This window comes from Branchiostoma lanceolatum, chromosome 7, assembly GCF_035083965.1.
Source record: "Branchiostoma lanceolatum isolate klBraLanc5 chromosome 7, klBraLanc5.hap2, whole genome shotgun sequence".
NCBI lineage: Eukaryota > Metazoa > Chordata > Leptocardii > Amphioxiformes > Branchiostomatidae > Branchiostoma > Branchiostoma lanceolatum.
This window is the reverse complement of record NC_089728.1, coordinates 15702168-15717704: the sequence shown is the minus strand read 5'-3', so window position 1 is coordinate 15717704 and position 15537 is coordinate 15702168. Positions and strand designations below refer to the sequence as shown.

At 40.8% G+C, this 15537-nt stretch overlaps 1 protein-coding gene and 1 long non-coding RNA gene across 2 annotated transcripts; both read left to right on the top strand.

The window, feature by feature from the left end:
* The first annotated feature begins 294 nt into the window (after positions 1-294).
* LOC136438394 (uncharacterized) lies at positions 295-11676 on the top strand. Its single transcript, XM_066433164.1, has 21 exons — positions 295-517; positions 2044-2127; positions 2496-2597; positions 2754-2852; positions 3064-3162; positions 3618-3716; positions 3832-3930; positions 4275-4400; positions 4800-4940; positions 5412-5528; positions 5841-5915; positions 6274-6526; positions 6851-6979; positions 7288-7376; positions 7646-7679; positions 8299-8553; positions 8710-8853; positions 9099-9209; positions 9312-9647; positions 9902-10044; positions 10363-11676. Exons 1-21 carry the CDS (start codon positions 497-499, stop codon positions 11674-11676), a joined length of 3870 nt encoding a protein of 1289 aa, XP_066289261.1. The 5' UTR covers positions 295-496.
* A 550-nt stretch (positions 11677-12226) lies between these two features.
* Positions 12227-14416, top strand: LOC136438510 (uncharacterized). Its single transcript, XR_010756438.1, has 3 exons — positions 12227-12474; positions 12691-12764; positions 13196-14416. It is a non-coding gene; the product is annotated as an uncharacterized lncRNA (long non-coding RNA).
* The last annotated feature ends 1121 nt before the right edge of the window (positions 14417-15537 follow it).

Sequence of the window (15537 nt, the reverse complement as noted above, 5' to 3'; positions counted from 1 at the left end):
TCCCTACTGTTAATGTTTAAACAAAGTGTACTCATTATTCCAACATGGCGGCGGTGAAGTGTTTACCAACTTATGATCATAATTTTTCAACGACTTTAACAGATAAAACACGGAACAGGTCGTATGTGGCAAATTTAGCAGCATGTTGTAAGATTGTGTCTGTGATAAGGAATACTAGTAAATCATAAGATTTTAGTTGTCACGTGTTTATAATTTTTTGCTGATGCCAGGTCTAATGCACGTGACTGCCATGCAAAGTCAACAACCGCTGGGCAAAGGTAATGGTTAGCGTGGCATTTATCGATCGACGATAAAAAGGTTGGCGCTTGGGTGTCAGCTGACGAGGTCAGTCAACAAGTAGCAGACGTAACAGGACACCGTACAGTATCTGTTGTCTTTAAACCCTAAAGAAGATATCATAAGGATGTCATTTGTCGATAAGCCTTGGAAGAAGAGGAATTACGATTCTAATTGATTTTCAGCATCTTGCGGCGACATGGGAGCGGTACACAGTAAGGTAATCAAACATGTCACGTCGTACTTTGCATAATGGCCTCTTCTATAATGATGCAAGTGGGGGGGGGGGTATTCAGCGGTGGTATAGGGACCGACTTCTGAAGAAAGAAAAGTGTAGTGCTCAAATTCCAAGAAGTTATTTCTGATCAGTATGTTTTTCTAATAAAGGAGTACGAGTAGACTTAAGCGATGGCTAAATATTCAACAAGGCATCGCTGTCATTTTGACCTACTGACAGTAATGGATTTTCTATTATATAACGTTACAGGGGTGTCACAGAAAAAAAGTACACCAAACTTTAAACGTCCCTAACACATTACGATCTGTGCAGTAATTCATGATAGTGATTTAACTATCTATAAAAGTTACTCTAAACTGCAAGTCCGTGGTGTTGGCAGTTTGGTGGTGTTGTTTTGAAAATATTATTTGCTTTGAATGACTAGAGTCACTCATTTTATGAACCCCGGGTATTACACGATCCATCCTTTGATACATAACTAGAGAAAGTAATGCTTATTTCTTCGAACGCGTTTAAGTTGCAGTAAGACACATTTTGAGTTAGTTCGTTAGTTTTTTATTTGCAAACGGCGCGGTAAATCGTCACATTGCGTATTGTACCATACCTGTACTCAGAATAGGTCAGCACGAGCTTCGTGTATCCGGACTGCTACTGCTTAAATTGCATAACCCTTGTACAAACCCTATGGTATGTTCGAGGTATGGCTTTGCGGGGGTTCGCACCCTTGTTCTTGCAATGCACAGAAGAGGGGGTGCCATTCACTACACAGTGTATGAAAAAAAATCAAGTTAATTTCCGCCTGTGACGTCATAGTAAATGCGACAGCCTTTCAGGAACCGCAGCTCGTTAAATCGAACTTCTGTAAAGCAAGCAGTATATAATCATTTCAAAATACATACAATCGCAAGTTTTCATAAAGTTTTCTTTTATGCTTCTCAAAGGAACATTCCTCGGTTTCGAAATGCTGCTAGAAAGATGGCCATAGCTCCATTAGGTCTTAGGCCAAAAAAAGAAACGGGACAAGCGATTAACTACTTTTCATATAATCATTCCGGCTTACAGAAGTGATCCAAAGTTCAATAACCCCCCCCCCCCCAACAGTTGCGACAATTCGCCCATGTCTCCTTGACTTACCTTGTACACTGCCAAAGCGCCATCGGTTATTGAACACCAGCTACAGCTCAGCATTGTTTATGAAATTAGAATAACCTCAGATCCTATAGCGGCAAAAGTTGTATTTAGCCAGGGTGGCTCGCACTGTGACAAGGCAATGCTCGAGGTCACAAAACTTGTTACAAACAGACAAACACACATTCAAACAGTTAGCAAACAAACACAAAATTCGGATCGTCAAACCCATACCACTATCAATAATCATAAGTCATTTCCTTCCAGGATTCTCTTTATGTACAATCAGTCTGCCGTATATGTTGACACGTAGTAGGTTTAATAGGTTAGAAAATAGCAATCAATATTTTCCAACATTTTCACTATTGCCGCGTTGATAGGCTCTTGTGGATGCTATTGAAAGGGGAGACGTTGAGACAGTGGCTCGACTGTTATCTGAAGGGGATGTCAAGCGTCAGCCAGTGGTAAGAGGTGTTCCCTTCGACACGATTCAGTAATATTAATCCTCGTGCCATAAGTCTTTTGTCAATTTTCTTTGATTTATCCTAAGCTTATTACTATAGTGTTGCAAGGGTAGCGTGGACAAATATAAATGTACAACAGTCGCGAAGAAATGGTGGAGAAGTGGTGTTAACTACTTAACGTTAGAAGGCTAAGCAACCAAGTTTGTTAAACATATAAAATTGCAATTTCAACTGCAGGTATAGAATGCTATATTCGTTATAACTTATAACTTTACCTGTTACCTGTACATATCGTTTGCTTTATAGAAGCGATATTGCACAAGCACCCCCCTCCCCTTACTATCAGATCATATTCTGCTTTCTTACAGTTCGGATTTCCCCTACTACACATAGCAGCCGCGAATGGTCATGTGGAAGTTGTGCAGAAGCTGCTGGAGTTTGGAGCAGACGTGGACATTACTGATCATCAGGTAAGATGCTGAAAACCTCTTGTGGCCGTTACCAATAGAAATACTTTTTAAAACATAGTTTCCACTAGCATAGTCTTGTTGCATCGAATTGCATGTTATCCGTTGTGTTTTTAGAGTTGTGATTATATTTATACACATCAAATTCTCTCGCTTCAGAACATATGCACCCCGCTGTTGCCAGCAGCCCAGGACGGACACGTGGAAGTTGTGCAGCAGCTGCTGAAGGCTGGAGCAGACGTGAACAAGGCTTCAAAGGTTACATTGTTGATAGACATAAGCTTTGATACTATCATCATCAGTCGGCATGCTTACGCACCGTCGGGGTTATACCGCCCCGTTGATACTAAAGTCCAGCTAAATATTATCAATTTCCTTTTATGATAGATTTGTGTCTAAAACATACCATCATTTTGACGCATGTACCGAAAAGAGAATCGTTTTTGTACACAACGAATCATACTATCAGGTCGGAGCCACACCAATTTTGCTAGCAGCCCAGAATGGACATGTGGAAGTTGTGCAGCTGCTGTTGGAGGCTGGGGCAGACGTGGACAAGGCTAATGAGGTAAGGTAGTTGAACGAGTAACATAATGATTATATTTCTCATTCTCATCCGGCGCGTCGAACAGTCTGCAACCGGTGACACCTATGTCGATAACTTAGGTGAAGGCAGACTGGTAGGCATCCTTCCATCTTTGCAGATAATGGTAGCACTCCGGAGACATATATATATATATTGAGCCACTGTACTTAAGATGAACAAACAGCAGAAAGAAAATCGGTTGCTCATAGAGAAAGAAAATATGGATCGATGCTAGAAATAAAACATCTTTAGTTTCGAACAATTTCATCATTTCATGATTATATCAATTCACGGTTCATTACGACAGGAAAATCAGCCCTTACATGTAGATAATTATATATACATTATCTAGTTTTAATTTCTATTTATTTCGACCCGTGCCAATGTGTAAATAGAGACCATGACTTTCACTCACATCAAAACTTACTCGCTCTCAGACCGGAGCCACTCCACTGTACCAGGCAGCCATTTTTGGACGTGTGGAAGTTGTACAACAGCTGCTGAAGGCCGGAGCAGAGGTGGACAAGGCTGCGTCTGTACGGTTATTTCACAAAATTAGATTTGTCTTCTGTGGTCTTTCAAATTGCATAGATTCCCTGTTCTAAAGTTTAACGACAGAATCCATTTACTTAGAAGTCAATTTACTCACAGGGCGGACTGACCGCGGTGTACGGAGCTGCCCATCAGGGACATGTGGAAGTTGTGCAGCAACTGCTGAGGGCTGGAGCAGACGTGGACAAGAGTCTGCAGGTAAATGTGGCAAGCAATGACTATTACTCTCACAACTGCTTTCGGTAATAAGAGTTTTACTAACTACATAATTTTACCAATTATTACCGAGCAGCTTATATTAAAGGACTTCATGATGGAAAATTACATTACTTACATTTTCGATGATCATCTTTTGTGCTTTTGGAGTTTAATGGCTTCTACTGTAAGAGGTAGCCAAAAGGCCAAAATAAATGTACGAAACAGAGTTAGTTCATACCCCACCTCTCGCCACGTCTCATCCGCAGAAGAACATCAAGATAATCCATAGTGACATTTTATTGCTACATCTGTGTGTTTAAAAACTCTGCTTGTTTCTCTTTCAGGGTGCTGCTCCAGAGTGGAAATATCAAGACATAACGGCACTACATGGGGCATCTACCATGGGTCATTTTGAAGTTGCCTGCCTCCTGATCCTAAGCAGTAAAGGCGCCGTCAACCGGAAGGCAATGGTAAACGTGTTGATGGCATAACCATGTATTTGTAGCCCCGTGACCGCTTTTACTTTAATGGTGAGAATGCATATTCGGATCCATTTATGAAGACAAGCGCCCATATAGTTAACGTTACATTCGCTCCAGCATTGTCTATGCATGCTTCCAATATTTTGTGTGTGTGTGATTCCATATTTGTATTTGACCAATCATGCCATTGGACATTTCACATCACATATCTGTTAGAACACACGAATACACATACACATACGCATACGCACGCGCACACGCACACGCACACGCACACACACACGTGTGATTGCACAACAATATGAATTAGTATATCAGTAAATTTGTACTTGCCCTCATTAACTAATGTTTCTATTATTCATGAATATTTCTTTTTTTTGTATACAGGTTAACATCTTCAAGCTCCCGGAAGATCTAGAGTATAAAGACGTAACTCCACTCCATATCACATCTGCGTTTGGTTACGTAAACTTTGTGAGTCTCCTTGTCAGCGCAGGAGCAGACACAACATGTGCAGGGATCAGCAAGGTATATTGGAATGCTTCGTAAGGTCAACGTTTGATGGTAATGGGATACCCTGTATACATCATGTTAATACCTTTGTGAAAACTATACTTGCTGTAGGTTTAATTGTAACATATGAAATATATTGTAAATAATGTCATGCTATATCATGTAAATAGCTTTAGAACTATACCGTTGTTGTTTTCATGCTCGAATACTTTTTTACAGGAAATGCTGTACGTCAATAGTATACAAAATACATAGGCTTTTGATTAAAACTTTATCTACCATCGTGGTTTATCCAGAAATAGGGATAATCCATTTTAGCCATTGCATCCTTACTTAGTCTGTAATTAGGATGGTGATCATGAAACACTTGTTCATCTGTAGTCCACGTCGCCGTATCTAACATACGAGTTTGGAGATATGTCCAAGATGTTAGCATATCACATAGCACATTAAAAAATTACTAATATTTGGTTTGGTTATTTTTAGAGAGGAAAACGTGGGCAAGTCAAAGTACAAAGTTCCTATGCCGTGGCTGTGGAAAAGGGTCACAACCTTGTTGCCTACATTCTATGGAGTAACAACAAGATTAAGACGGCTGGCAAAGTACGTTCAATTTGATATAACGTGACACTGTATGCAAATAGTTTAAGTTCTCTTGTATACGATAGGTCATTCTGAAGTCCAAAGGATACATTACATACGTGATACGTGTTCATTAACGTACAGGGCAGTTTCAGCTGGAAAACAATTCATTACTTTTATCATTCTTGGAAGTTGGAACCCATGATACTAAGATAATTACATTAATGATAGCACAATACAAAACTATGCCTATCACGTTTAGAATGCCTTTGCAGTGGAATGGGGAATTTCTTGTCTGATAGCTGAAGACAGCAACTTTTTTCTAAAACCTAGGAGGCTGGTCGCGAGTTTCCTGTGGAGCTTTTAGCACACCGGGCCACAATTGAAGCAAGGCAGCAAACAGAGAAGGTATTTTCATTTCATTAATGTCTTTAAAATGTGATCGAGACAGCCATGAACGTGCAGGTAACTTTTTGTCAAGACCCTGTGATGATATTGTGTCTAGGCTCAAACTATGATTTCTACATAGCAATTTGCATCAACATTTATTATTCAGATTACAAACGCCCAGTAGTACACTTTTGTAGGAAGAATGAACTTGATGCTATATGAAACTGTTTGATTTTAGCTCACTGCACTGACGCAATAATGGTTTGTTCTGTTGCACGTTGACGTTGGTATGATCGAGTTGGCCAGAGGCCAATAGAATGTTGTAGAAAGCATCAGTATTCAACGACGATACACTTCATTGTTTTTCATCCTCAAGACAATCATTCGAACCATCATCACAACCGTGATGAGTGAGCACGTTGGACGGAGATGGCGGGAGCTCGGCCGTCGTCTGGGTATAACAGATGTCGAACTGGACGACATCGAGCGAAGGTGCAACATCAACCTGAGAGGACTGAAGGAGATGACTGTGGAGAGTCTGCTGATGTGGCTGGACAGACAGCTGTACTGGCCAAACATCTTTGACGTGTGGTGGGCACTGCAGGACATGCAGATGCCAGATGTGGCAGGTCAGTTAAATCAAGTAGGTCCTTGGTTAAATAGACTGTAATATATTTGTGAATATAAGATATTATAATTGGAATAGACAGAAAGCATGGTATGTACCTAATATTTTGTTTCATTGTTGTACTACAGCAGCTGAGGGACAATATTATGTGTTATTTGTTATTTGTTAGCGAAAGATAATGAATGCTTGCCACGTGAGAGTTCCCGCACATCTTGGTTATACCTTGCATTCTGTACTCACGACAAGCACAATTTGGTTATTTTGATATTGTCACTATATATCATCATTCATGTTGCTTGTGGAATGTTTGTCTTTAATCTTGCAGATCGTCTTACAAAGACAATAATTGATGAGCGGAACCTTGCTGGATTGAAGGATGATAACAAGCTGAAGGCGAACGACAGTGACGACGTGTGGAGGGCACTGTGGAACATGCATTTGGCGGATGTGGCAGGTCAGGAAACGTATAGTGTAGAACAATAAGTAGATTGGAATAGAACATTTAAATGAACAGAAAAAGTTTGGAATGCTACCTGTAAGTATTTTACTCAAATATAGAATGATTTTGGTCATACACTACATTATGTCCCTAGGTTTAGATGACCCACCATTAAGACTCATGATATTTTGCACATTTTGTTATAAAACATTCAGAAATCCCTTGGCGTCTTGTCTCCCAATGTTGATGGTGTTGATAGAGAAAAGGATACATAACTATACACCCTAAACGGACGTATATATATCTATGTTTGTATGTCGCAGGTTTCGTTCCGGTGACAGCCAGTGGTGAAAGAAATATTGCGGACGCCAAAAACGAATGTGAGGAAAACAATGACGAAAAGAAAGAACAGGTAAACGTATATCTATTCACGAAACAACAAACATCAAAGACATTGATCAATGGGTGTCACCAAACCAACAATTAAGTTAAAAACCACGTGCAGATAATTTGACATGTTGTATTAATCCTAATTTATTTGATGAGAACACTTCAGGTTATTTTCTTAACAAAAAGAAAGGAAGGATGTCACAAGAATTTGAACACATTTGAATTTCTGTAGCATTGTTACTTGTTGTTGTATGATTTTTCCTGAAAAATATCTTCTCTATTCCTGTCCAGGCCGGATCAGATGCCTCTTCGTCTTCTGAAAAAGGCAAGGAACTGTCCATCTCTACACAAGATTAGTATTTTCTGAAAAGTTTTCATTGCTAACTTCTAGCAACTGGTACATTTTCACCAGCCTGCATTTCACTATCTGTCTAAAACGGTATGCAACCCTTTGAAAGAGACCACTTGAAGCGTATTTCCGGGCTGTGATTAATACAATCAGTAGGAGAGCCCACAATTACGCTGCTGAGGTCATACGCATACAATTTTATGCGACTTTTACTCGCATAAAATGACGTCAAGCTAACAGCTCTAGCTGGATCCGCCATCTTGGATCCGCCATTTTGAATTTTCAAAAATACATTTGTTTCAGCATATAATCCCTAAATATCATTATAGATATATCGTTATGCAACAAGGAAGTGCCCCCGGTCTAAATAGGGTAAACGGTGATGCAGCTTAGTGTCTGAGATTTAAAATATTCAATCTTACAAAGGACCAGCCGGTATACAGACGTGATCTCAGTGACAGTAAATCTTGAATCTTTATATTCACCTTGTACGTGTACGCTTCCATTTCATCAGCTCATTCCAACACGATTAAGTTTGAAAAATGACCTTGTGTGACAAACGTTATATCATGGCCCTTTGCTCTTTTATGCTCAGATTCTGCAGCAGTGCCGATTGAAGTGGAGATGGGAGGCCCCGAACTGAGAGCCCTGTACGATCGAGCCTGTGAGGAAGGGTACACGGAGGTCTACATCACCAGATTTGTTCTTGTTGGCAAGTTCGGCAATGGCAAAACTAACGTGTGCAACAGCCTAGTTGGGAACGACTTTGACCCAGAATGGAAAATCACTGATGGCATTGATATTCACCCATGTGTCATGACTCAGGAGCAGCAATGGAGAGAACTTGAAGGTATCTCTCTGAAAATGTTGTTCTGTGCTTCATATTGCTATTTATTCCAAATCAGACAGGCTTTTTGAAGTACACCTACCTTTAATGTAGATATTGGATGCTGCTAGTTGTGTCGTCGCAATTTCTAGATAAACCTTGCAAACGTCTTATTTGTAGACCAAGAGGACCATTTCCCGCTTGCTGTCGCAGAGGTAATGAAGAAGATGAAGGATGAGAAACAAAGAAAGGAACAGCCTAAGTTACCAACCAAACTGAGCCAAAACCAACCTGACCTTGACGTCATGGGCACAACAGGCCTAGGTAGCCATAAAGACTTCTGTTCTTGCATAAGATTAACATAGGTACAGGAAAGCAATGATGTAGTTGACGTTTTGGTGTCTTTTTTATCAAGAAACAACAATTACGTTGTCATCGTCGATTATGAACGTATTGCCTATTTGGAACGCAGATCTACTGAATCTTGTGTAAGTATAGTTCAATTTCTGTGCAAAGTTCGAAAACCATTATTTGTAGGTTGACAATGACAATTTTATATGTCGTTGCAGATGCAGTAACGAAGATGGGGATTGAGAGAAACCGAGAAAAAGAGCCCGAAGCACCGACCAAAGACAGCCAAAGTCAATCAGACACTGGCGTATCGGACAACACAGGCACAGGTAGCCATTTTTCCATTCAGAACATTTTGTTTCGATTTCTGCCTATTTTCAATCCATCTTGAAAAGAAAATGGGTGCTCATTTGAAACTAATCTTTCTACAGCAGCAACCAATCGTGTAGAACAAGCTCCCGATTCACCCCCATCTGTGCCGACGAAACCACGGCCGACCGTCAGTGAGACACATAAAGCTTACTTGAAAGCAACAAAAATCTTCAGGAAGCCAGAGGACCAATCCAATGCCACAGGTACAAAAGAGTACCCATTGATCTCTATCTGGGATTTTGGAGGCCAGGAGATTTTCTACAGTACCCAGCAGGTCTTCTACACCCACCGGGCAATCTACGGCATGACCCTAGACCTCACCAAACCCATCGACAGCTCTGTGGGGGAGATGTCTACTGATGGTGGTCCGACTAGTCACTGCAACAAAGAAAAAGGTAAGTAGAGTAGTGGGATTATATTCATTTGTACATAGTGATGCTGGTACTACTTTTACTCATGCACTCATATAGCATACAGCATTTGAAACATTGTGATTGATATCAATTTTTGTGTTAAAAGATTCAAATTTTCCATTTGTTTCATACTAATCTTAGTTGAATCTAGTTTATTTCAGACAAAGGGGATAAGTGCAGATAAGACATATCTCTCTGTTTTTCCTTGTTATCCTTTTATATACATTCTACTAAAGACTTCATCGACTATCATCTGGAGTCCATACGAGCGCACACTAGACCAACAGTGCCAGAGCATGAAGTTGGACAAACTCCATCAGCAAGGGACATTCAACCACCTGTGATGTTCCTCTTTACACATAAGGACCAAGTTACTGAGGTTGGTAGTCGTAAATTGGAAACGGCTTCTTCTATTTGGTGTTCGTGGGAGCTGCAGTTGGAATACACATACGACGCCCTCGTATGCATATGTGTGTGTTCACTAGCTACTTACATTCGTAGATAAGCCTTGCTGATGCCATTGGTTTTATTTTTCTGATAATTTAAAGTATTCAAAATCATGCCTCCTCATTGTCAGGATAATCTGTATGTGTTGGGTGACAAAAATTATGTTATTCTTATTCTATCATCTATATATAGTGTTTCTTGTACTCACAATTGTAATTTGATTCAGACACTGTTCTTATTCATTTTTCAGGAAATGAAACAAGCGTTTCACAGTGACACAAGAAACCACCTGAAAGGTAAGGTCATTGACAAGCACGTTATTGACAGGTACTTTTCAGTGGACAACACAAAACGGAACCCAGAAGACCCAGAAGTGTCAGAATTGAGAGCTTTCATATTGGATCTGGCCAGGCAGCAGAGCTACATGGGAGAGAGGATCCCTGTTAAGTGGTTGGAGTTGAAGTCTAAGCTGCAGGACATGCACAATCAAGGCAAGAGATACTGCAGCCTACAGGAAGTCATGGAAGCAGTCGACAGTCCGGCCGTAACAACCACACCAGAGGAAAACGCCATCAGTATCCTGACCTTCTGGCACCTTTGTGGAGACATCATCTTCTTCCCGGTCCCAAACCTCCGCGACTTCGTGATCCTGGAACCACAGTGGTTCGTGGATGTCTGCAAAACCATCATCACAATCCCACAGTACCGAGATCGTGAGGTGAAAGAAGAATGGGACAGGCTACAGGAGACAGGAGAGTTGCAAGATCATCTGATCGAGTACGTGTGGAGTCACAGAGAAGAAGCCCTCCGGTACAACTTGATCGACCACAAGCAAGAGCTTCTTTCCATGATGGAGAAGTTTGATTTGGTCCTCCAATGCCATGGGCGCAGCGAGGAGGAGAGCGGAAGCAAGTTCGATGTTCCCGGGGAGCCAACCTACTTCGTTCCGTCACTACTCACGGCTGTAACTGATGAGAAGAAGCTCTACCCACCCGGTACAACTTGTAGCAAGCCGATCTTCATCGTGTTTGACGGCAAATTCTGTCCAGTTGGCCTATACCACCGTATGGTCATCAGCAGTATGCGAAGGTACTTCAGCGTCAAACCGCAGCGGGCGTATGCGACATGTTCCAAATTCATCACAAACAACCTGAAGAGGCAGACCTTCCTCCTCACAAAGGAGAAGTTCTTCCTGAAGGTTGAACTGGTGTCCTCAGTCCAGGATGAGACCAGTTGTTTCAGCCACGGTCCCAGTGTGAGAGAAGGCCTGGAGAAAGATCTGAAAGAGATCATCGACAAGTGGGCCCCAGGGATCCGGTACAAGTGGTGCCTCAGGTGCAGCTGTGAGGGGCACAGAGGAGAAGAAGACGTTGACGGTTTCCTCCCCATTACAGAACTCACAGCTACTGAATACTTCAAGAGTGGAGAAATCGTCTGTGAGACCTACGCACCTGCCACTACAACTGTCAAGGAAGTTGGCCTTTCCGACTGGTTTCAAAACCCGTTAGTGCTTTGGACTATTAACTATTTTCAACAATCGCTTTACTGCAAATCCATTATTTAGAAGGCCGTATACTATAGATAAATTCATTAGGCCATGTCAATTGATTTGACTATGATAATCAAATATATGCATTTGCTGATAACAGAGCTTTGGCTAACATTTTGTTCATATGGGTGTTGTTAAAGTTGAAGACAAATCTGACACAATAACTATTTTGTGGCCTGTCTTAATATGTTTTGTTATCGCAGACTCCCGCAAGCTGGAGATGAAACGTTGAATGTTCATCCAGTTGGCCTACCATCAGGTATCTGTAGCTTTTTTGCCACTCTCTGGCATTCCAATCTTTAGATGTATTTTAGTGTACTTGTATTCTGTTTCATGTTTCAAGATGGATACAGTTCAACGCAAAATATACAAAGTTGAAAATTCTTTACCTACACCCTGTACTGATCCAAAACGAAAAGACTTCTTCACAAGACGTGTTGTTAAGTTTTGTAACATTCTTAGCAAACAGATGCTCCACATGACTTCTTTTAACCAATACGTACAAGACACTATTCAAGGTGGGTACGATAGATAGTTGAAATAATTTTTGATTGAACTTTCAGTTCCACAGGACTACTTTCACTTGGTAGTGAAAGAAGTGTGCCCAAAATGGAGAGAGCTCGCCTTCCGCCTCAACCTCTCATCCGCAAGTGTTGATGAAATCGAGGAGCGACACCGTGGGATCCCAAGAAGGTGCTGCAGGGCCGCCTGTGACCGCTGGGTTCAGCTGAACGGCAGCAGCGCGACTGTGGAAGTGCTGAAAGACGCTCTTTTCTCAATCGGAGAGGTGCCGACGGCAGAGCATATCGAAGAGTAAGTACAGATTCATGACAGATTATCAATAACACCCAATGTTACATTAGTCATAACACTGTTCTCAAAGTATGTCTTTTATTGCTAGCTATAAACGTTTTATTTCCCATAGTGACTGATTAACTGCAGTAGAAGTAGCACACACCAAAAGATGTGTATAACCGAGAGGAAACGAATGTTTCTGCAGTCCATTTATGATATTTTGTAACCTTCTAGCTTGCAGCAGGTAGCAGCAACAGCATACTCACAACAGTCAACACAACTGCAGACAAGTCAGGGACGCAGTGGAAGTAAGTTGCTCCTCAGTCTCCCCGGTACCTAACTCTGTAGGGAATGGGGTGCAAAACGGCTACTTCAGTGTGCTAAAGGTTACAAAAATCAGTAGAAACCCTGTCATTGTATAGTCTTGTGATGATTTTTTAAACATCATCGATACATGTACTTCATTGTTGCCTACGTTATCATCACTTATTTTCCCATATGCATGCGTGATTTCTTTCAGTATTCTTTATAAGCGTAGCTCCTGCCTGCCTGTCTAATTTGGTCGTTGAACGTTGTGAATTGATACGAAACGTTACCAAACTTGAGATCATACCCAACTGTAATTTTTGTTTCATTATCAAAGTGGTACCAACCGGGCATGTGCAGGACATTTTCTAAAAATCAAAATGACTTTGAGTTTCAAAGGTTTAAATCTGAATGTTTTTAATTCCCGTTTAAGGTGCAGAAAGCTGTTTCCCCATCATCGTGGAAGACGTGTGCCCACGCTGGACAGAGCTCAGCCGCCATCTTGGACTCAGTGCAAGACAGGTTGACGAGATCGCCGGGAGGCATCATGGCGACCCACGAGACTGCTGCCGAGAAGCCCTGGAACTCTGGTCACTGATCAATGGTAGAACTGCAAGTAAAGAGAGACTGATTGCAGCACTTACCTCTGCTGAAGAGATAGTGACAGTGGAGAAACTGGACACACTGACTTAGTAGAATCCAAACACATTGCCTGTTATTGATGTGCCATAATTATGAATATCCAGCCTACCATATTGCAATAGCTTATAGAATAGGTATGTGGTAGTTTGCAAGTAGATCCAGTAAATCTATTTTTCAAATACAAAATGCTATCATGTTGCACATGTTTCAAGGACAGAGGGAAGATAATAGTTCATTACAGTCATAAAAGAAACAGGCTGTATCTATCAATATGTTTTTAGCAACTGAAGAAAGGTAGCAGGTATCACTGGTATACAACGATTCAGATATGATGAATGTAAATATGGAAATGGAAATGGTAGAGGTAGATCATCAGTATCTGACAACTAAACAAAGTGTTCAGACAATCATGAATGAATATTTTTGCGTTGTTAAAAATGAAGTCATTGTAGTTTTTAAAACTAATTGTGATGTAACTTCTTGACATGACAATGTTCTTGTATATAGAATATGTTATTACGTAACAGATCTTAGATGTACATGTATCAAGTAATTCTAGTATTGATACAGCTTTATCACTGTGGACTATACGTTTAAGGGTGTTGTAATGTGCTCAATGCAAGCTTTCCCTTCAGAAAGCAATACACATGTAAATTTCAGAGAAAATATCATGGCCATATACATGTACTATCACCTATTCTTGAATTGTTAAACATAGACCTTAGGTACTGTCTATTGTATATTGATCATCCTTATTCTTTTTTTGTCCCGATTGCAAAGCCAGACAATAGGTAGTGGCTATATATTCACAAGGGTCTGTTTTCCCCTGCATGCTAGTTACGGTGTGTGTGTGTGTTTTTCACCTACGTTTGTTAGTTTTTAATTCTTAGTCTGTCGGTTGCTTAGTTGGATAGCTCAAAATGTTCTATGTAAACTGACATAACTGTTTGATGTGGGTAGGCCTTATGTGTAATGAAACGTTATGAGATATTTGGATTTGCATTGGCATTAAATGTACAAGCATTCAACTTTGTCATTGTCTTTGTCTTTGTGATATTTCAAAACCGTATGAGTTTATTCGAACACCAAATTACTTTCAGTAATTAGACATACTCAACATCACGGAATGACGACATTGACCCATATGCACTTTCACACATAATTTGCAAAGGTTCATAGTTAACCACAGCCTTCACTTTTTCTGCACACCAGTTGCAAAAGTTACAACACCCGTCCTTGGTGCTGAATGCCATCCATGCAAAGTCAATACCTCGCAACACCGATGTATTGCGGTTCCGTCACACCTTTGCAAATGAAAATACACGATTAATTTGTATGTGAGATCAGTTCCATGTCAGCCATTCTGAAGACTGTATGCGTGTTCATTTGCTATGTAAGGAAGATAGAAGTAAGTCATGCTAGCAACCCTGAACGCAAAATGTTTAGCATTATGTGTGTGTATCTTTTCTGAACGCCCTAATTCATTAACACAGAGCCACCCAACCTGGAGTCATTTTGTCCCACATTGGGACGTATCTTGAACAGACACACCTGCATGCAGTCCATGACCTTTCAGCCGGGCCAACCCAGTATCATAAAGGATCTTCAAGCAGATGGCGGGAGGAAAGGTCATGGGGTGGAACTCAGTTACGAATAATGATAGGCATAGTGGTACATCAGAAACGATCATATATCGGTACTAAATGTATGTAAATTTATTCCCCGCTAATAAAGATTTCGATAGAGAGCAGTGCTTCAGAAAATACAACGGATTGGCTGTCAAATGTACGTCTATTCAACGTCGTTCAATCTAGTGTCCTTGGTCTATTGACCAATTCATTTTTGTAACAGCCCCCACCCCACTATACACGGGACAATTGTCATATGAACCTTGCCGATCGATATAGAATCAAAGGATATATTTGCGCCATGATATACAGGACATGACGTACTAGTATGACGTACTTTTCACCGTCAGTTCAGCCACTGCATTTTTTGTGTGTGATTATGAAGCGTTGCACCGTCCAACATGTGATTGCTGCGGGAAAATTAAATTAAAGGCCTTGTCACGCAGAAATTTTTAGAATGTTACCGCCTGACTCAAATATTTATACAAGGTTACACATTACCTTC

Excerpts from the sequence above, each read along its gene's own strand:
- LOC136438394 (XM_066433164.1), top strand. The coding sequence starts at position 497 with ATGGGAGCGGTACACAGTAAG. Across the intron at positions 3,717-3,831 it reads AGGTGGACAAGGCTGCGTCT|GGCGGACTGACCGCGGTGTA; the intron begins GTACGGTTATTT and ends ATTTACTCACAG. Across the intron at positions 8,554-8,709 it reads GCAATGGAGAGAACTTGAAG|ACCAAGAGGACCATTTCCCG; the intron begins GTATCTCTCTGA and ends TCTTATTTGTAG.